General features: G+C 34.0%; 1 protein-coding gene across 9 annotated transcripts in view; it reads left to right on the forward strand.

The window, feature by feature from the left end:
- RCOR3 (REST corepressor 3) overlaps positions 1 to 21,549 on the forward strand; it is a 50,882-nt gene extending 29,333 nt beyond the window's left edge. For 6 of the 9 annotated variants that reach the window (XM_082862741.1, XM_082862742.1, XM_082862743.1 and 3 more), the window contains 4 exons: positions 1,260 to 1,337; positions 9,259 to 9,316; positions 18,056 to 18,297; positions 18,757 to 21,549. In XM_082862741.1, the coding sequence (XP_082718867.1) occupies positions 1,260 to 1,337; positions 9,259 to 9,316; positions 18,056 to 18,297; positions 18,757 to 19,101 (723 nt within the window). In that variant the 3' untranslated portion in view covers positions 19,102 to 21,549. Of the gene's footprint in view, positions 1 to 1,259; positions 1,338 to 9,258; positions 9,317 to 18,007; positions 18,298 to 18,756 lie in introns of all 9 variants that reach the window. The other 3 variants (XM_082862744.1, XM_082862745.1, XM_082862749.1) reach the window with 2 other exon arrangements.
- The last annotated feature ends 320 nt before the right edge of the window (positions 21,550 to 21,869 follow it).

Raw genomic sequence — 21,869 nt, forward strand, 5'->3', positions numbered from 1 at the left:
TTTTGCACATCACTTTATAAATATCAGATTGTCCATACCGGAAAAAACAAAAATAGAAAAAAAATAAACAAATGAACAAACAAAAAATCCTAACCCTTAATATTCTAGGTAGAGATTAACTAAATTGCTAGTGGAATAGTAGTTTCAAACTTGGCATGGTTCAAAATCAGGTTCTACCTCCTATTTCTATAGCCTTGGGAGTTTCTTAATTTCTCTGTACCTTACCTTCCTCATCATTAAATTGTTACAATAGAAATAGTCAGTTCTGCTATAATGCTTGTTTTGAAAACATGAATTTTTTCCAACACAGTTGATATACTAGGGAACAGTTTGAACATAATGTAACTTTTGCATTTGCTTACATGTGATTTTTGTTAGGGAAAAACTACATCTTGCTGAGTACATGCCCACACACTTCAGATGTATACCAGCTACCTCAATTCACTGTGTGTTAGGTGCCATCCACATCCACATCTGCTGTTAAAACTTTTAATCTGTTTTCAAATAACCCTTCTTCAACCACTTCCCAATGACACAAATTGCAGTTATTTTGACACCCACTTACGTAAGCAACCTTTTAAGGTAAAGTATCATCTTTATTGTAACGCTTGTGAATTTCTTTATTATTTGAATGTATAAAAACTATGCTATCATTTTTATTAGGTGTCTGTCTTACGTGTCACTGATGAAGTTTTTGAGTGTTGTGTCCCAAGCTCCTTTTCCCCATAAGCCCTGTGGTTTTTATTGTGCAGTTTTGCCTAGTACAGTGGCTTTTGAGAATGCATATGTCAGGTTATAACAGAACTGATTGTACTTACTTCACAGAGTAGTTATGAGAATTAAGTGATTTATTACATATGATGCACTGGCAATGATGCTTCACATAATAAACACCTAATAAATATTATCCACTGTCATCATTACTATTCTTATTAGAATAATTGTTATTTGACCAAAGCATTATGGTAATGAGAAATATTGGTGGAATTTAATCCCTATATATACCAGTTGTCTTGGATTATAAGAGACATTGTTACAGATATTCAAACACTATCATTTATGAGTCTGTTAGATATGTATATAGTTGATGTGTATATTACTTGAATGAGTGTTGTATCACACACTAAGTGGGATAAGTGTCCTATCCTCACGAACTTCAGTTTAACAGGGTGTTGATAGATATCCTTTTCACTTATTGAATACTCAAAAATTCACCTAAGTAGATGATCTGATTCATATTTTGGGTTATTTTGTTGAAGGTTCAGAATGCTAAGCAAGTAAACAGTGCACTTAAACAGAAAATGGAAGGTGGAATTGAAGAATTCAAACCTCCTGAGGTATGTTATTGAGGAGTACATGTGCTAAGTACAGTGAAACCTTGTTCTTTGAGTTATCCAGTGTTCAACTACTATTTTGGTTACATGTTAATACTTTGAAGGTTTTATAATATGGATAATTTATTATGTCTCTATTTTGTCATTTAGATAGTTACTCTCTTGAGACTTGGCTAATGATTTACATTAAATCATTTCGTCCCTGTCCTTAGCACTTCTTATCAAGCAAAGTAATTAGGGAAAGTAGCGATACTAGTAGGCCCAGTGCATGTGAAACTAGAAGGTCATTAATGAACAAGCCAGGGCATTTTTAGGTCTAGAGCAGTGTTTGTTCAAAGCCCTTTCCTACCTGTGTAAATTGGTGACAGGAAGAAAAGATCACAAGAAAAGGAGCTCATTTTAACAGTTTTAACAAAATTTTACTTTAATTTTGCGTATTTGGATTTTGGCTCAGGTTTCCAATTAGGATTTTAGTAGGTGGACTTACATTCTTGTACTCATATCCTGGAAAATATAAAATCCAAAAACAAGATATAGATTGGCCATTTTCTCAAGTCTTACTTGTACTTCAGCTAAAATTTAATATGTTTTTTATATTTGTGATGACTAAGGATGTACTTAAATGCTCATAAAATCCAATCAAATATTTTTACAGAAGCTTCTATTATAAAGTCTTTTCTCTTTTCTCTCTCTTTTTTAAGACTCCTGTGTTATGCTTCATATCCTGGACTTGCTTTTCTATGTATGTAATAATCAAATAATCCTACTTGGTCTTAATGGGATGTTTTTTTCCCCCAAATCACAGGTTGACTGAAATATCTACAAAGGAAATATGTATGAGGGGATGGGGGGAGGCAGAAGAGTAGTACTTCATATGCCATCTTACTCATTAGAATCTTTCAGAAAGGAAGAATCATTATGAAGGAAGTTGTTTTTGTTTGTTTTGAATAGTCTCTTTCAAGAAGGTCAGGCAATGGAAAAGAATGAAATATATGTAGACTAATATCTCATTCCAAACCCCCAGGTAAACTGACAAATATTCTAGTGATATTTAAATAAAGATAGTGTAATACAAAGAATACTGCTTTATTTTATGTTATATTATTGCGACAAAAAATTAAATTTTGTATTGGAATTAATTTAATATTTAATTATGCATTATAAAATGCATAAAAGCAAAAAACTTTAAATGCTTATGAGTTTATAACTTAAAATTAAATTAAAAAATATAGCGGATGTTGAAAACATTATGGGAATATCTTGAAGAACTTTATGCCAATAAGTTTGAAAATTTAAACAAAACTTAGAAATTCCTAGGAAAATATGGCTTACCAAAAGTGTCTTAAAAAGAAAGAAAACTGAATAATTTATAACCATTAAATAATTGAAGGAACAATTAACATTTTTTCTCATAAGAAAACAGCAGGCCAAGAGAACTTTACAGAAAAAGTCTACCAAATTTTCAAGGAAATAAAATTCTAATCTCAAATTTTCCAGAAAATTGCAGAATAGTCTCATTCACTAACATTATATAAAGTAAGATGTGAAAGTACAATAGCATTTATAACTTTCCTATATGCTGCTTCTTTTGATAATCACATAAGTCCAAAGAAGTAGATGAAGTAAATGCTGTTATTTTACATGAGGAAGTTGGGCCTCAGAGAGATTAACTGACTTGATCAAGATCACACATCTAGTAAATAGTGAAACTCTGACTGTATTGCAGATGCTTAGAGTCCAGTTTAATGCCATGCTGTCCTAGATTAATGCCATGCTGCCTCTTACTTTTGGAAGTTTTCATATAATAGTAAAAGTGTATATTAGATTCTCACATTTAAATACAGTTATTAGGGGACTTCCCTGGCAGTCCAGTGGTTAAGACTTCACCTTCCAATGCAGGGGTGCAGGTTCGATCCCTGGTCGGGGCACTAAAATCCCACATGCCTCGTGGCCAAAAACGTAAAAGAGAAGCAATATTGTAACAAATTCAATAAAGAGTTTAAAAATGGTCCACATAAAAAAAAATATTAAAAAATATTTTAAAAAATAAATGCAGTTACTGGTTTAGAAGTTATCATTTATTATATCTCTTGGTTTATTGTAAAAATAATGATCAAAATGAAACAATCAAAATCTTAACACACTACAATCCATACACTGAAGTTTATATATTACTTTGAGGTTGATTTTGAACTCACATGACTTGAAAAATGTATATATGTTTTATCATCTAGAAAATGCCCAGGATATATTTATATTTATCATATTGTTCCTATTGCTTTACAGGGGAGAGCAACCTGAATAGATATATTTCAAAACACTAGATTAACAGTCATATTAAAGACCTTGAAAAATCATGTAATCTATCCCCTTACCTTTAGGTTAGCTGGTACCTAACCTAAAAAATTTCTCCCTAATACCTAATAAAAGAATTTTATTAACCTTTTAAACAATAGGCTACTAAATTACGTAACTCAACTGGAAGTAAACAGTTACTAAGATGCTTACTTATTCATTTGGTTGTATTTGTTATTTTCACTGATTTAGGGAAAATATTGGTGAAGAAAGTCCATTCACTTCCCTAAGTATTTATGATCACCTGTTTCATGTAAGGCACTGCATTAGGCAGTGTGTGGGGGGGGGAAGAGGCGACACCTAAAAAGGAGGAAGGATAGATTTTTCCTATCTACTTCTTAAAAGAAGAATTTATAGTCTAGATATTATAAGACAAACTGATTAAAGTTATAGATTTATAAGTAAAGATCTTAGGAAAACAAGTGGCTATTATTCATTCCAGCTAGGGTAATCAGGGAGGACTTCCTAGAGGGGGAAGTTTCAGCTGAAGTTTGAAGGATGAGTAGGAGTTTTGCACATACAAAAAGGGCAGGTGAAGGGAGTAACGTGAACAATGGTTTGGTGTTGAGCAGTACATTCAAAATATAAATACAGTGGGGAAAAATAAAAGCACTGGATATTCCCTGAGCACTTCTTATGTGCTCATTATTGTGCTAATTACTATTGAGAATTCAGTGGAAGTATAAAACAATGTTTTCTCAAGAAGCATATTGTCTACTTGGGAAGGCAAACTTGGTTGCAGAGGATGAATGCACAGGGTGTATGAGAGATGTTAATAAGGTTGAGTTTAACAGGGACTTCTTTGTGATAGAGGTCAGTGGGCAAGAACACTGTGAAAACAAAGTCTTTGTGAAAGCTAGGAAGAGAAGTTTGCCTTTTAAATTAAGTCAAATGGAAAGGCCCTATAGCTTCTTCAATTTAGGAAGGATGTAATGCAAAATTTTTATTTTGGAAAAGGTATCCTGACAGTGTTTTACAAGATACATTAGAAACTTTAGAGCTGCTAAAATACCAAGCATGTGAGTGATAAAGTAAATGGTAAACGGGTACTGGGTAGTGTCAGGTATTAGTTGTAGGAATGGACAGCAAGTGATAAATCTAGAGAACATTGCAAAGTAGAGGTTACTGTATCTCCTGGAAAGTATGTGAGAGTGTTGTGGGGAGCGGTGGTATGTTTGGTTATGCTTTGATTTGTTGTGGGAGGAGGTAAGTGGGGGGCAAGGAGATTAATGAATCTAGGAAGGAAGAAACTGAAAAAGGAGTGCTTTTTGAAGCTAAAAATTTCCCAGTCTGGGTATTTTCATGCATAGGTGTGCGACATCCTTTCATTATGGATGTTGGATGGAATTTTCAACACTGAGTAGCGGTGACCTTTTCTAACTCTTCCAAGTCAGAGGTAGTATGAATCCACTACTGACAAAAATGGGAAAGATGTGAAGACAGTTTAGCAGGGGAAGGATGTAGTAAAGATGCTGAATTCACTAAGGATGTCATAGATTGTTCTAGATGGCTCTTTGGGGCCTTCTACATTATCATCGTTACTATTATATACTGGATTGTTTTATATTAATATTTTATTATTTTTAAAACAACAGTATTTCAGACTGGGGTTTGCTGCAAAAGAATATTCTCAGTGGTACCTCATAGCTCACCATTACTACCACACAGTTTTAGATTCCTAGATATAGTCTAGTTGTACTTTCCTTAAGTTAAACAAATCTCTACCAAAGTTTCTTGGGTCTAAAATATAAAAATCAGTAACTTAAAGGAATCCTTTGTATTTTTTAAATGTTGATTCTCTTTCTCCTATGATGTTCCCTTTCTTCCACTCTTTCCACTTTGTAACACATAGACTTTTAAATTCCATACAGTTTCAACTCCCCCTCTGCATTTTTCCACTGAAGCATCTTCTTAAAGATTAATATTGGTGCTAATGACCAAATTCCACAGCTCTAACTCATTTCCCTTGCCTTTTTCTGAGCCCTTCACATAGTGATGACCTCCTTCTTCCTCTAACTTTTGAGAAGTTATGTTCTCTTTTATAACTACTATTTTCCCTTCTCAGCCGTAATTTTTCTTTCTCTACATAAATAAAGACATTCTCCAAATTTTTATCCTCAGAATGCATTTCTCTTCTGTTTGGAAATATACAGTCTCATCACTTTGCTACATTAAAGTCATATCATATGTACATTTAAATGACATAAATTCAACCATAGCTATCAGCCAAATAAAAAAGAGTATGTTTAGTAATAGCGAATGCAGTAGTACTGGCAATTCTGCCTAAACTCCATTTATTGAGTGTATACCCCAGAGTGAGCAGTTATGAGCTGGAAACTGTAAATCCACCATTCCTTTAGTCAGTTTTAGCTTCCATATGCCTCCTGAGCATTTCCTTGAACTGAGCGATATTCTAGTATTTAAATAAGTATTTATGTTTTTCATTCAGTACTATCCTAAATTTGAGCCACAGGCTTCATCTGGGATTTCACTGAGAAACTAGTGGCCCATTCCAATGCTGGAGGAATAACTGGCTATGCGGACTTCTTGAGAGGCTGTGCCTGTCTCCGTGGCTACCTTTGTAAGAACATTTCAAGAGTAATTTTGGGAGGAAAAAAAAAAACAAAAAATTCACAGGCTGGTTTTAGTAAGATGACTCCATTGTTTTCCCTCATAAACATTTTCCAGACACTTAAAAAAAAAGTGTTTGAATAGATGAATCTGTTTTAGCCTCCTGCCTAATACCTTTTTTCAGTGTATCCCAAGTTAAATTCCTCATCTTAGCGTTGCCTTCCCACATCTCCCAAATCCTAAATCCTTAACAGCATCACCCTTCTCCCAGCTTTCTAGGCTTAAAGTCTTACTCTGCTCATAATCCGACTCTTCTCCCCTTGCTCCTTACCGCCCCACCCCCCGCCCAGAACAACTGCTTATTAGTATGAACTAGTATGAACTCATCAACCTTGGTTTTTATGGCACTTCCAAAAGTGGTCCTTACTGTATTTTGGTTTAGTTAAGTATCACCAACCTTCCAGGCTTATTTATCACTTCTTCCTGGCAAAAATCCTCTTGTTCCCTGTCATGGTATGCCTTCTCCTCATTTTTGCCTTTCAGAAACTTCTCCTATTCTTAAACCCACCTCAGACTCCAGTCCCTTCAACTTTCCATTTTCCCTATTCTAATCATTTTGACTTTTCCCTCTCATCTTTGAATCCCCAGTATACTCTGTACTTTTTAATTTTAATAATAGTTATTCGTCTTCATCCCATCTCCTGATATGCTTGTAAACTGATAAATAAGTCTTCATAGTGCTTGTTATTTCTCCTTCACCTTTTATTCTCTTTTCACTAATGACACCTTTTCCTCCAGTTTATGCCTTTCAGGTTTAACAAACGTCGATTGATCAATTTCTGCTGCTAAGGCACTGTGCTAGATGTTCTACATGTATCCTAACTTTAATCCTAAGAACAACTTGCAGTGTAGTATTACAAGAGATCCTTAGTATCCAAATGTTCATTAATCTAAGGGATACATGGAGAAGCAAAAGTTGCCAAATAAGAAAATATTCACTAATGAATTGAGTACCTGTAAAATTAGGCTCTATTCACCAATTCTCCCTAATTAACTCTAGCTGTTGTCCTTCCCGTCCATCACAGCAACATCCTTCTCTGTTACTCTCTTGCTAATACAAAGCAAATACAAAATGAAATTGTAAGCCTTGCAAAAGATGTGAAACTTCATGAAGTCTATGAAAGTACACGAGAATGACTTTAATCATTTGCAAAATTGTTGACAAATGGGTATCTAGCAGAATTAACAATGGAAAAAAAGAGGATGGTGACTGAGACAAGCACTTTAAAAAAGAATAATTTGAGTAACAAAGAATTAAGAGGGGTTTCAAAGAATTAAGAGAAATTTGTTGAAGTCTTCAAAACAAAAATGGCCTATATGCTATGCTCATGTTGTAAATTGCAAAGCTAGAGAATGTTATACCATTGTATAGTCAGAAGAGGTATGCCAAAAAATAAAATTAAAGCATGTAAGTGGAATCAGTGACTATTTTTTAATGAGCTAATTTTCCTAAGTTTTAGTTTCATATTTCAGATCAAGTTACAATCAACCCTTTATTTTTTAACCATTTACTCTGAAATACTTGGACCTGTTTTAAATAGGTTCCAGTACCAATTATCCTTGGGTACCAAGGGCCTCTTCTGTCTACCTGTCACAGCCACGGTAGCATCAGATTGCCTGGGTATTAACTCAAATATTAGCTCCTACTTCATTCTTGTTACTCCTCTTGGGGTATTAATTGCTAGTTTTTCCTCTGTCATCTCCTTTTTCTTTTCACTTTTTTAGCCTTGGTTCACCCTTATTACTGCTTCTGTACGTCCCATTTCCCCTCTTTCTCTTTGCCTGTTTACTGTTATTCCTTTACCTTATCACCAGTATCCTAATCTGGAGGCTTATCCAGGCTTTGCCTGGCCTGCCTTGCTATCCTTTTATAATCTCATCATCTGGAATTCAGTGCTTTGTGTTTTAGGTTTTTTCCTCCTTTACTATAGGTGTTTTTTTTTACTTTTTTCTTTCTTCTCTCCTAATTTTTTTTTGAATTTTTGTTTCATTCTTTCTTCCAAATGCTTGCTTATACCTCTTCACTCATGGTGAGAAAGTTGGTGTTACCCAGAACCGCTGTGTACTGTGGAAACTCTTATTGCTAAGACTACAAGTGAGATAAGACCTAAACACCCTTCTCAGAGGAAGCCTTTGTTACTGTTTTGCCCAGCATGTGCGTGTATTACATTGGCCACTTTATCTGGGCAGTTTCTACTGCAAACCTCTGTAAGCCGGTATACTTATTTCTGTCCCTCCATCTACTGCCAAAGGTTCTTGATTACTCAGCAGTGGGTATACACTAGTGAAATTTGGTTAGCTGTTTAATTGATATTGTAATGCTGCCATAGTAAAAATCTTAAACTTAGAAATTTGTTAAACAAAAATACTGGAAAGAATGTAGGAGGTCTTGGGGGGAAAATCTGTTCTTATAGTGGGTCACTCTCTGCTTTAGAAATGAAGTATTTTAGGGCATAGGCCTGATCTACAGTTTTATGGTAATTTATGCAACACTGTTTTTGATGGAGTGAGGATAGGTTTAATCTAAATATGAAGAGAAGAAATTTTAGAGAGAGTCACAGATCCTTCTCTGAAGAAAACGAAGCTCTTAAATGTTTAAAACTAGGCTAAAATTAACATCTGCAACGTATGATAGGAACATTGTAGTTGGAAAATAGGCGATTAATAGATTTTCTCAGTTTTGATATCTCTGCCTAGAGTATAAGTGCGAATGTTGTTCATTCTCCCAAAATGGTACATTTCCCTTTCATTATCTTTTTGTGTTGGTAAAAGGTAATTCCAAATATATTTTTTAATTCTTATAAAAATGAAATCCTCATAAATCAGAGTTTTAGTAATCTCTTGTCTGTGATTTGGTGAAAAGTTTAAAAAAAATAAGCACTTTGGAAAAATGTCTGTCTTCATATCCTCATTAGGAAACTTCTCTTTAATTTTGTAGTCAAATCAGAAAATTAATGCCCGTTGGACCACAGAGGAGCAGCTTCTAGCAGTGCAAGGTATATTAAAGATAAGCAGTTACTGTTGTTAATAATTATTTAACTTGTCATGAAAGGTGACTACCATAGTTCTTCCCTTCCTTTAGAAATGGATCAAGAAAGGGGTCTTGTTCACCACAAAGTCCTGGTGACCATGAATTCTGTTTTGTACTTGTGGATGTGACATACTGAGCCTGTGTGCATTTTGGGTCCTGAACAGCATGTAATGCATTCTCAGCACTAAATAAATGATGGTGGTGACAAGCTTGAACAAGTCATGGTCTCTCCGTGCCTCTACTTCAGTATTCCTGCAGTTGGGTTCATTCTTACTGTATCAGTCAATAACTCATTACTTAAAGCATAAACTAATTTATGTTTCTGGTTTCCCTGATTACTCTGTATTTGATAAATGTCAGGTACTGAAAATATTAATGATATGCTTTACCTTCAGTGTACCATAACTTACTTAGGAGATATGCCACTGAATGCTTCAAAACCTGACTTTAAATATGTCTATTTATACAAAAGAGAGACTTAAGATATATGTATATACACATACAATTTTAAATGTACTATTTATAAGACTGCTTTGTTGTATGAATTATATGGCAGAAAACTTTTTGTAATATGAATACCCATGGGCAAATTGGAAGCACTATAATCTTAGATTTTCTTGTATTTGAATTACTTAAAGAAGGGCATATTGTATGTTTTAATTCAGTGTTGTAGATTTTTTTCCCTTTCAAGATGAACTATCTGCAGGACTGATTGTGTGATTTAAGTTTGGTTTACAATTTGTTTCTTCCTGGCTGAGCCCTCTGTATTGAGTACTAATAGCTTTTTTGTCTAGGTTAACTACTATAAGAGGGTTGGGCCCCAGTGAAACATATACCTTTAAAAATAGTTCCAAGTATTCAAACATAGAGAAAATATTTAACTCAAAAATGTTGTGCAAGTATCATTCGGATGTGAGAATAATGTAGTTAAAGATTGATTAATAGATGACTCTGCAGTTTGAATTAGAGTAAGAATTACCCAGTGTGACTTGAAAATGTCACAGGAGGGTGCCAACAGGATAATGTCAGCCTTCCCTTTGGTATACAGTCATTTCATAAATAGAAATACTTGATTTGATGGAGGCAGGGTGCTGGATGTGCATTGAGCACATCTGTAATTGTAGAATTAAGTTTCTGAATGAGTCAGAACAAAGTTTAATTAGTTTATAATGTTCAATAATAGCTGTTTTAAAACTAAAAACTGACAATTTAAATTTTTGATTAAAAAATTAGTATTTTCAATGGCTGTCTCATATTTATTTAGAATTATGTCTTATGGCTCTAACATAGTTATTTGAGTAGGCATTGGTTTGACTGATGGTTTGACTGTTTCCCTTCATCAGAGTAGCCTATAGAATTTAACCCCGTCTTCCAGTATTTCATTGCTTAAAGGTTAGTATACTAATCCTGTACTCTTCATATAAGAAATTATCCCAGTGAAATGGTTTTCTTAAGAGAATCGGCTAGGAAGTCTGGGTTAATCTTTCTCTGTATGTACAGAATCAGGATTTGATATTGTTCTACAGTACTCCTTTAAGTGGTAGGATCCATTGAATCTTATGGCTGAGTTGGATATTATGAAAAGCTGCATTCAAGAGAAGGACAATGGAAAGATTTACATATGGAGTTGAGCTATATATGTGGACATTATTTCAGGTTATAAATATTAAAAGAATGGAGTATTTATAGAAATAATCAAACATTTCCTCTCTCCTGAGGGATATTCAGTGTCATATGTTTAAAAAGTAGTCCTTAAATAAATTACACTAATGGAGCAATTTGTATGGAAAGATTCATGTTCTTAGGATTTTGAAAGCACTCTCTTAGTATGTTAATGTCTTCGTTTTTATTTAAATATTTATTTTGACTCTGTGTGGGAAATTTTTATTTTCACTTTGAGTTTTTAGGGTTTTGTTTTGGGTTTTGTTTTTGTTTTTGTTATATAAAATAAAACAAAGCTAAGCTATTTGGGTCCAAAATAGTTATTTTAGGTAGAATTAAAAAGTGCCATCTTTGCTTCATGTGCCCATGTATTTATATAATACTCAAAAGTGTGTCTTATAAACAGTATAATCGTATAGTAATGTCACCTGTACCTGAGTCTCAGTGTGGTTAAGGTACATAATTGCACTTTTTATTTTAACATGTGTAATCCAGAAGTACTTATCTTAGCAGGTAATTGTTTTTGTTTTTTTCTTCTTCTTTTTAATCTTTATTTATGATAAGCCTTTATATGATATTATTCTTCTGGCCACTTCAGTTTCAAATCATTTATGTTTTGATACTAACATGTTTTAATTTATATAGAACTGTCTATTCAAGACATTTTACATATAGATTCTGATTTGACATTCATTTGTTAAATGCTTTATTTTATCTTGCTCATAGTTGACCATTACAGTGACCTAGAGAGAGAAATGTTGACTCTAGTGTCACAAGTGAGATTTATAACTCTACTATTAAATAAACTTTTTGTTGTAATTCTGAAAACCAAATAAGTATGTTAAGATCATTTCCTAGGGCTTAAATGTATATTTCCCACTTCCATCTGCTCATATTGTTGTTAACTAAGTACTAGCCATTTAAATTGTAAATAAATATTATTTTAACAACAAATATTTAAATAAATAAATAAGCCATTTCCCCTTCTTTCTCCCTTATTTGGAAGGGGGGAAAATCATGCTCAGACCAGATAGGAATGTCTGCCTTTACTTGTGTAATCTATCACTTTTATGTTGATTTTAGTTCTAACTATGTTATAACTTCAGTAGCATTCTTCGAGAGTCCCCAAGTGGGATATTATAAATGCTGCTTTAATTTAATTTAATCCTCTTAAAATACTTACCAAGAATGGTATTTCTACAATTTCTGTAATCTGTTTCAGCTTTGAGTATCTAAATTTTCTATTATAACAAATTAGTTAACAGTAAGACCAGTTATAGTGTTCACATATTTGTGTTAATGGTGAAATACCCCTGTTTGTAGCTTATGTCATATATATAAATATTTTTTTCTAATCTGTGGTGCTTTTAGAAATTATCCTAAAATCAGTCTTGATATTCATATGATAAACATTCCTTATTAAGCAAGAATTAAGAAAAGAATTAGATTCTAGGTATATTGTTTTTCATGTAAAATGGAACAATTATTATCTGTTTTCAAAAAGTAACAATACATTTAGATGATAGTGCAAAACATCTGCTTTTTAAAGTGTATAGGAGCAGAAGCATGGTATACAATGTTTGACATTTTTATTTTATGTCTCCTCTTAAATGTATTCATTTCTTAGTCATTAGTGGTAAAAAACAAACAAAAAAATATGCTTCCCAACTACATTATTTGTGCTATATTAGGATAAACAACAAAAAATTTTTCTAATTTTATCGAGGCATCAACTTTAATTTTTAGGTTTTTTTTTTTATATATTACTTGCCTTCTCATATAAAATAGGAAATGACAGAACTGTGTTCAAGTGAGTTATGCTTACAGTTGAATTTTACCTTCTCAAAAAAAAAAAAAATTTTACCTTCTCTCCCTATAGTTTATACATTCATTCCTTTTTAGGAGCAATGAAGTTGCAAGTCTAGAAATTGTCTTCTTCCTAATTTTATCTCCTACTTTAAAAAAAGCTAGAATGGTCTCTAAAGTAGGGGGGGGAAGAGATTTGGCTATTGATTAAGGCATAAGGATTGTAACGATCCTTATATGATCCTCAGTACATGAATGATCAAAAGGAGGTGGAGATAGATTCATACATTTCCATCTAAAAGTTATCTGTTTGCATTAGAGAGTTTCTTCTGTTATAACTGATATCACAAGAATGGAGCCCCAAAAGTATAATTGTCAACCCTCTGATGCACTTGCTTCAGATAATTAATGATTCAAAATTCCCAGCATTTTGGGGATGGAATTTAACTTGTAGCAAGAAGATGGGAAGCTTCAGAAGAGAAAGGCTAGACATTGGAAAGAGAATATATGATTTTGACTTTTAGCCATTGCCCAGATGCACCAATCACTGTCCCACTGCTGTTGATATCTTTTTTACCTTCTTTACTAGGAATTCTTGACAAGATTTACAGGAGGTGAAAAGAAATGCATGTTCCTGAATGGTTTGAGTTTAAAATTAACCTCTTATTGATAGGAAAGAACCATATCCTTGGAGTTTCTAGATGTCACTGTATTCTTACTTCAAAAATAGATGTTTGAAAAATTAATATTTCCCAATTATACTAAGTACATGCTCACTTTAAGACATCTGTGCAAGAAGCAGGAAAAAATCTCCCCCAAATTTTCATTACCTATATCTAGAAGTAGCTTGTCACTGTAATATTGGCTTTGGGTTTTTTTTGGAGTCCAAAATAAGATTTTAAAAATAACTTTTTAAATGTACTGAAAGCAGATTTATGATATCCTTTCTGTCAAAGTAAAAAAACGTCTAAATACCATGTCCAGAATTGGGAAACACCATATTACAAATGCTCCTGAACTTACTATTTTACTATTTTACTACCCAAAGCTCTAAAAATACAAATTGTTTTTTGGTTGGGTAATATAGAACACTGGTTGGAAAATAAAATAATGATAACACAATATCCTAATGAGTTATATTTTTATATTAATTCCCAAACAAAACTTTAAAAGTATATATTATAAAGATTATACGGTTTCATCTGCCAGTGTAGAAGCCATGTTGTTTCACTGTAACTTTGAAATGAAATTTAGAAATTTTACTGAAAACAATTTTTTCCTCTCCCTGGGAAATATTTAATTTCCCTCTTCTGGGGTTCTCTTAAGCTTTTTCCCACTCACCTTTGAAAACTGACCTCTTGCCCTAAAGGTCACAAATTTAATTTAAAACCGTGGTTCAGATGGACCTAAGCCTTTTATATCTTCAGGAGGAGTGAGAGAGATTTAATCTTTGTTTTGTTTTGTTTTAGAGAGATTTAAAAAGTATTCTACATTTATTTGTTATTTCATGATGAGATAATGAGTGATTAGATGATTTAACTTGTTTACTTTTTGATACCTTTAGTGAATTGTCAATCAAAAGTGATAGAGATAGTATATCACATAAGGAAATAGAGTTACTAATTAGGAATAGTTGTGCTATCTTATTGTCTCACAGTATTACTTTATTGATTCAGCCTGTGATATGGGATATAATTCAGACCATAAAAATCTGTTTATTGGGCTTCCCTGGTGGCGCAGTGGTTGAGAGTCCGCCTGCCGATGCGGGGGACACGGGTTCGTGCCCCGGTCCGGGAAGATCCCACATGCTGCGGAGCGGCTAGGCCCGTGAGCCATGGCCGCTGAGCCTGCGCATCCGGAGCCTGTGCTCCGCAAGGGGGGAGGCCACAACAGTGAGAGGCCCGCGTACCAGAAAAAAAAAAAAAAAAATCTGTTTATTGAAGAAATCCATGAGAAGTTGATCCTTCACTAGAATACAAATTTGGATTTTCAAGGTCATTAATATTAGCATTCCCATTTTATGTGTTTTTTGTGCCTAGAATTTTTATCAAGGTGAACATTCTTTAAAGGATAGCAAAATTCTCATACCTGCAGTATTTAATGATGAAAATGAAGGAGAAATTTCAAGTTTTGTAGTAAGAACTTCCTAAGTCATTCTAGCACCAATTCTTATGAGGGATATAATATGAGATATGATGGACCTCATTTTTTATAAACTGTGGAAAAAGAATGGACCACCCTTTCCTCAGGTACGAGTTGTAACAAAGTAGCTCTGATATCATAGGTTGTTAAAGATGGTTGCTCAGCACCACTACCTTGCGAGGCTGACCTCCAGAAGCCTACCTGGGGATTCATCGGAAGGAGTCAGTCCCATTAAGTCTTCATTTGTTTCACTAGAGTTTGACTAGTTATCAGCCATAGTACAGAGCTTAAGAATTCCACCTTCTAGCCAAAATGTGCAAGGTCACTGGGAATGTGAAAGTGATAAAGAAGTCAGCCATATGTGACTCTTGTAGCTTGGGAAGAATAATAGAATGAAGCCCTATGGAGGAGAAAAATCAGTCGTATTTCCTGAGTACTTCCTCTGTACTCTGCGTTGTAGTAATGCTGTTGGTACTTTGTATTCCATAGGACAGTACTTTCCAACTTTTTTCACATCACGGAACAAAGAGAAAATTATGAAAAATTTCGTAACACACTGAGGCAGACAGATGAGGCTATTGTTTGTTCAGAGGAGACTGCCAAGGAGCTCTAGCTCTTCCAGACCCGGCCCAGCCATCCTGCAGGTTAAAGACATTAATATCTGGACCCACTTATTCTCAGGACATGATTGAGATCCTTAGCCAGACTACAGAAGTCTACAGTGTGGTCTGAGCCTTAAGACTTTGCAAAGTAGTTGATACGAGACTAGCATACACAAGTTAATGATAAACTTACCTAGGTGTCTCAGAACCTAGGTGAACTGAAGAAAATCCAAAGTGTGTGGGTAAACTAAAGTTCTTATAGGAAGTAGTTTTGGTTTGGGGGCATGCAATTCTGGAAATGCAACAATATTAGTGACAAGGTCTATGGAGCAAGAGAAAATAAAGTGGAAGACCAAAAAAAAAAAAAAATAGAGTCAGAAGAAGAGGGGACAGTTATATAGTGGAGTTAGACTTGGGGACAGCTTAGTGGTAGGTTTTAGAGTATATTTTGCTAAACAAATGGGTGTTCGGAGGGTTGTAATATTGTCAGACTTGGAGTCAAGAGTTACTCTTAATGTGACTTCTTGCTATGAATATAGCAGATCTAATCCTAGATTTATTTAAGGTTTTCCTTTCTAAGCTCACGTATTCAGTAGCATTGGACATTTCTAGAATGTAAATTAAATATCCATCATGAAAATTAGTACACTGGTAGAACACTGTGTGTGATTTCCAATTAGTATCTGTATTTCAGTGCAGTCATCTCAAGTTGAGTTGCTGTTTTCCAAAGTACAAGTAGTAGAGAAGTACTTGAGTATGCAGCAGTAATTCTTCATACGAAATGACCTTGGGTTCTTATTGCCAGATAAACCCTTGGTGGAACCTAGTCACCATTAGAATTTATACTCAGTTATGAAGTTCAAACTGGAAATCAGCTCATGGATTTAAGAGAATATAAATTCATTTATATTGTAAAAGAATAAAATATTATCAGTAGTGTTTAAGTATCATTATTACTTTGTTGTCATGCATATGTCTTTCCCTTTGAGAACAGAGCAAATGAGCATAGTTTATAAACCCAAAACTCTGTATTAACAATGGGATATGGTTATAGCTTAATAATGTCAGGCCTCCTACCCAAAATGCTCTAAGAGAAAGGAACTCCCCAGAGTCAAGCCTAGCAAGTTGAATGTAGCAAGAGATACTTACTCCCAAGTTTTCAATAAAAAATAAGCACAGAATTTAAGAACAGGAGTTATATCATGCTGGTGCTTTAGGTAATAGGTGTATCACCCAAATAGCTATCAGTAAGAATATGTCTAGCATTTCTGCTGGGGTATTAATATGTCCTTATATTATTCTCTTATGTGTGATTGTATACATGTTAAGTTTATCTAAATTCCTGTATTTCTGGCTGCTTAGGTTAAAGTACAGACTTTAATATCATAGACATCAATATTTTTTTTCTCCTTTCTCATCTCTAATTAATGAGTTACCGTTTTCTGGTATTTTAAAAAACAGTTATCAAATTGTCAAATAAAAATTTTGACAGCTTTTATATTTTGAGCTAAGTGCATCTCTTTCTAGAATGAGTCAGTGAATTTCTTTTAGAATTCCCTTAAGAGCAAATTATTGTCCATCTGAGTATATAAACTCACTTTAAACTCTGTAGCATAATTGACTATCTCAAGTTCATAAATCAAATATTATCCCTCATTTAATAAAATTTCCATAATTTTATGGAAGTTAGGTTTTTTAATAACTGAATGTACAATCCTTCTTAAATTTAAGGTAGTGGTGATAAGCACAAGTATCTACAAGTAGTCACTATTATACCCTAATTCTTTAGGCTACAGAGCATATCTAGGAATCCTTCATATATACAGTCCTTAGAACTGTTAGGTGAGTTAAAATCCAACAAACTCTGAAAAATAGTTTCCCCTTTTTTTTGTCCATCAGATTGTGATGATTCTCCTGCTTTTTATGTTTAAATTCTTATCTCATTTCTCTTCATTGGTACCTGGTAAGATAGGCAAGTAATTATATTGAAGTTGGTGTTAAGACCAAAATTACAATGCTTTTCTTAATGGGGGAGCCCTAAGACTACTCACTCAGTCCATTGAGGGGATAAAAGAGATGGTTCGTTCCCATCCAGTTTTGTTTACAAACGGTGTTGCTCAAATTTAGGTGACTGGCTACTAGGGAAATAAATGAATGTGGAATTGAGGATGGAACAAAGAATTCAATGCTTTACAATAAATGGACTGTATTTGAGAGTTCAAGAGAGGATTGGAGAAAATAACTGAGTATGTAAAAAATGGTAAGTTTCTGATTGTTCAGTTGAAGGCAAGTGGCTGGCTCGATGAAATGACATAATTGATAGTTTTCATCTGTGACCCTGATATCTTAGCCTCTATCTCAGAATTGAGAAATGAGCAGAGTTTATCAGAAAGGATTTTCATTGCTGGTATCTTGTGTGTGTGCATGATGTATAGTACACACAGCTCTCCTTATTGATCCTTCACAGGTGTATTATTTACTTTGCCTTCCAGGTGTCCGCAAATATGGTAAAGATTTTCAAGCTATTGCAGATGTAATTGGCAACAAGACTGTTGGCCAAGTGAAGAACTTCTTTGTAAACTACAGGCGTCGGTTTAACTTAGAGGAGGTATTGCAGGAGTGGGAAGCAGAACAAGGAACCCAGGCTTCTAATGGTGATGCTTCTACTTTAGGGGAGGAGACAAAAAGTGCTTCTAATGTGCCATCAGGGAAGAGCACTGATGAAGAAGAGGAGGTGTGTTTGTGTATGGAATTTGAGCTAATATGAGTTGAGGAATCACCATTTTGTGTGGTGTTCTGTAAGGTTAATTTGTCAGAGGACTAGCTAAATGAGCATGAAAGGTTGACAATACACTTACTCAGTGGTGCATCTCTCGTGACTCTTAAGTCATAATGACATGCTAAGTTCTGATCCTTGAAGAATGGAGAGTGTATTGTTCTTTCATAGTCTTATTTTTATTTCCAGTGTTAAGCTGTTTACTAATAAAGATGCCTGTTTGGTAGCTTCGTTGCTTTTTCGGTTTTTGGTTTTTTGTTTTGTTTTGTTTAAAATAAAAGAAGCTTGTGCTTCCAAAAAACACTGGTGTTATGTTTTTGTTTTGTTTTGTTTTTCCTGTGACAGCCCAAACTATATTGTATTAAGTTCATTAGGAACTGTCATCTCATACGTGTATTTTTGTTTCTTCACCTCTAGGCACAGACCCCACAGGCTCCTCGGACTCTGGGTCCATCACCTCCTGCCCCATCATCCACTCCAACACCAACAGCCCCCATTGCCACTCTGAACCAGCCTCCACCACTTCTTCGTCCAACACTGCCTGCTGCCCCTGCTCTTCACCGGCAGCCTCCTCCACTCCAGCAGCAGGCTCGGTTCATCCAGCCCCGGCCAACTTTAAATCAGCCTCCACCACCTCTCATTCGCCCTGCTAATTCTATGCCACCCCGTCTAAACCCAAGACCAGTGTTGTCCACAGTTGGTGGTCAACAGCCACCATCACTTATCGGAATTCAGACAGATTCACAGTCCTCACTGCACTAAGATTAAATTGGACAGAGCTGCAGTAACTTTTCACCCCATCATTATACCAGTGCTCACCTGACTGATGCAAAAGAAGAAAGAATAATCCTTCCTAGATACTGAGGCTGCAAACTAGTTCTGTGGCAGTGGGCTAGCATAAGTAGATGCCTAAGAAATTTTTTAGTTCACGCAACTGAAATGTTATACAACAGAAAGCCTACAGTTAGCCTCCTTTCTAGAGTATACATTCAGCGACATGATCTCATTAAAGGAAAAGAGATTAAGTATTCTATATACCGAGGGTTTTTTTTTTTTTTTACTGTATTTATTTTATTGAGAATCTTTATATTCCTGCCTCTTCATAGTCAAGGCTCTTAGTACAGGAATATTGACTTAGGAATTGTGAAAACTCCTTAAGTTTCATAAGTTAAGGATGTTCGACTTTTTCTCTTTTTTCTTTAATTTAATTTTTAACATTTTCCTATGTTAGGAGTGCAAGAATAGATAGCCTGCATTTCAGATTTTGACATATGTTCATTTAATGCATATTTAAGAAATTATAGCTGCATATCCCTTTTTTCAAAAACTCTTGCTTTTTTTTCTAAAGGAATTTAAATATATTCCTTTAAAAGAAGGCAATTTAATCAATTGCAAAGCAATTATATGAACCCACAAAGAATGTACTGAACCTGCTAACTCTTTAACACACAGTTTAGGGTCCTAGTGCAAAGTCCTTGCTTAAAGGTCATTGACTTGCCGTCTTGCAGTAGTAAGAGGATCGGAATAATAATTTTACATATAAATGAGGATTTAATCTGTCAAAGTACAGTGTCTTTAAGTTCCTTGAAAATGGAGTTAATTTTGATTTTTTTTTTAATCTTTCTAAATGCTATCTGCTTTTAAGTAGTAGTTGCCTACATTGGGGACTTTAGAAGAGAATTATATTTTGTCAGTTATGTGGAGATAGTGATTATGGAAGCATTTATTTACAGTACCCTTTTTGTGTTTAGGTTCTGAACTTTAAATTGCCGTCAGACTTATTAATATGGTCTGTATTTAATATAAAGGATGTTTTCTTGATAAATCTCTATTGTACTATTTGGATGCATTTGTGTATTCCTTGCAGCTGACCTGTACTTCTGGGTTTGGTTTAGGATTAAATCATCAACATTATTTCATAAAATAAATTTAAGAATTTGTTCTGTGTTATCCAAAGATGTATCAGTATATTGTCACAATTGTGCTGTTAACTTAAAATGCTGAGACCCCTTTTATAAAGAAACAAATAATTTCAAGTCTTCTTAATTCAACACATAATCATTAAGCACCTACAAAGAATATTTTACAAGTGATAGTATTTCAACAATGTATTACTAATATTTTTGATACAGTGATTTCATATTGGAATCATGACCTGTGCAAAGGGACAGATCTCTTAGATTGCTATACTAGTGGAACTTAAGCTAAATGTTTGCACATTCACATTCTCACATTTAGAACTATTTCACGAAATGGTCAACATCAAAGGCCCTAGTTTATATTTCGAGATGTCATATATTCCCCAAATATTGGGTAGTCCCTACCTTTGGCTCTAAAGTGTTAACGAGCTATTGACTTAAATCCATTGATTAGCTTTAATTTTGAAGTTTAGACCACTTCTTTCCATAAGGACCTTAACTGCTGGCATAATCTAAAACTTTTTCCAGGATGTGTTCTTTCTCTCTCATTGGATCACCTTATGATTTAAAATTCCTAATATTCAAGAATTTATACTTATTTTTACTTTAATAGCCATGGGGACAGTTATATATCTTAAAGGAAAATATCTAAAGCATTTTTTAAAGTATTTAGATTGTCTTGCATATGTGCATACTATACAGCTTCTATTGTCTTGTCTCTTGTCAGTAGACCTTCAGTATACAGTGTGTGGGATATGTGAGTCAAGTTGGTCAGCACCAGCGTCTGTCCAGCTGTTAAGTATATTGTGATTCATTTAAAATCCATTCTATCCCAACCATGGGCAAAGGTGCTGTATCTGAGGGATGTGCTGTAATTTGATTTACGTACACTAGAGCACACAGTAGAAAAATCTTAGCTTCATTAGTAATATGACACATGTATATAGTGAGATGTCTTTATTGTGTGCTTTGCATATTTTGTAAATATTTTGCACGTCATTATTTTTCTTTTTTGTTTAAGCAGTGTTTGGCCTGGAAGAGTGATATGCTTGCTGCTTAATCAAAGGATTAAAGAGTTAAAGATGTGTATGTCTTCTATTTTTATATAATTTCATGTTGTATGAGAAATTTAGGACCTCTTCACTGTGAAATTCTAAATACTGATTTTTATAAAAAGGAAAAAAAAAAGCAAAACCTGAAAATCTTTTAATGACCATTTCATTAATTTCAAGTTTATCAGTTTAAAAAAAAATCTACACCCAAGTATTTTTTTCATTACGTAACTAAAAATAAATCACGCTGTTGATACATCTGGTGATATTAATAAAAATTATTTTTCTATATGATTTAATTCCAGTGTAATACGATGAAGGTAAAAGTAGGTTATGATCAAAACTTTTTCTTAATAGTCTTATAATAAAGTGAGTAAAATATAATGTAAAATAAAGGTGAAAGAACGTCAAATTCTGTCTTAATATAGGCCTACATTCTTTTTAGGAATAGATGTAGAGAACAAGCCAAAAAAACCTGGCAGTCATGATTTTCAACTATACTAAGAATGTTGCAAATACTTTGGTTAAAGTACCAAGTTTAGTTATTAAATATGTTGTA

This window comes from Leucopleurus acutus (genome assembly GCF_964270905.1).
Source record: "Leucopleurus acutus genome assembly, chromosome: 2".
NCBI classification, from domain to species: Eukaryota; Metazoa; Chordata; class Mammalia; order Artiodactyla; family Delphinidae; genus Leucopleurus; species Leucopleurus acutus.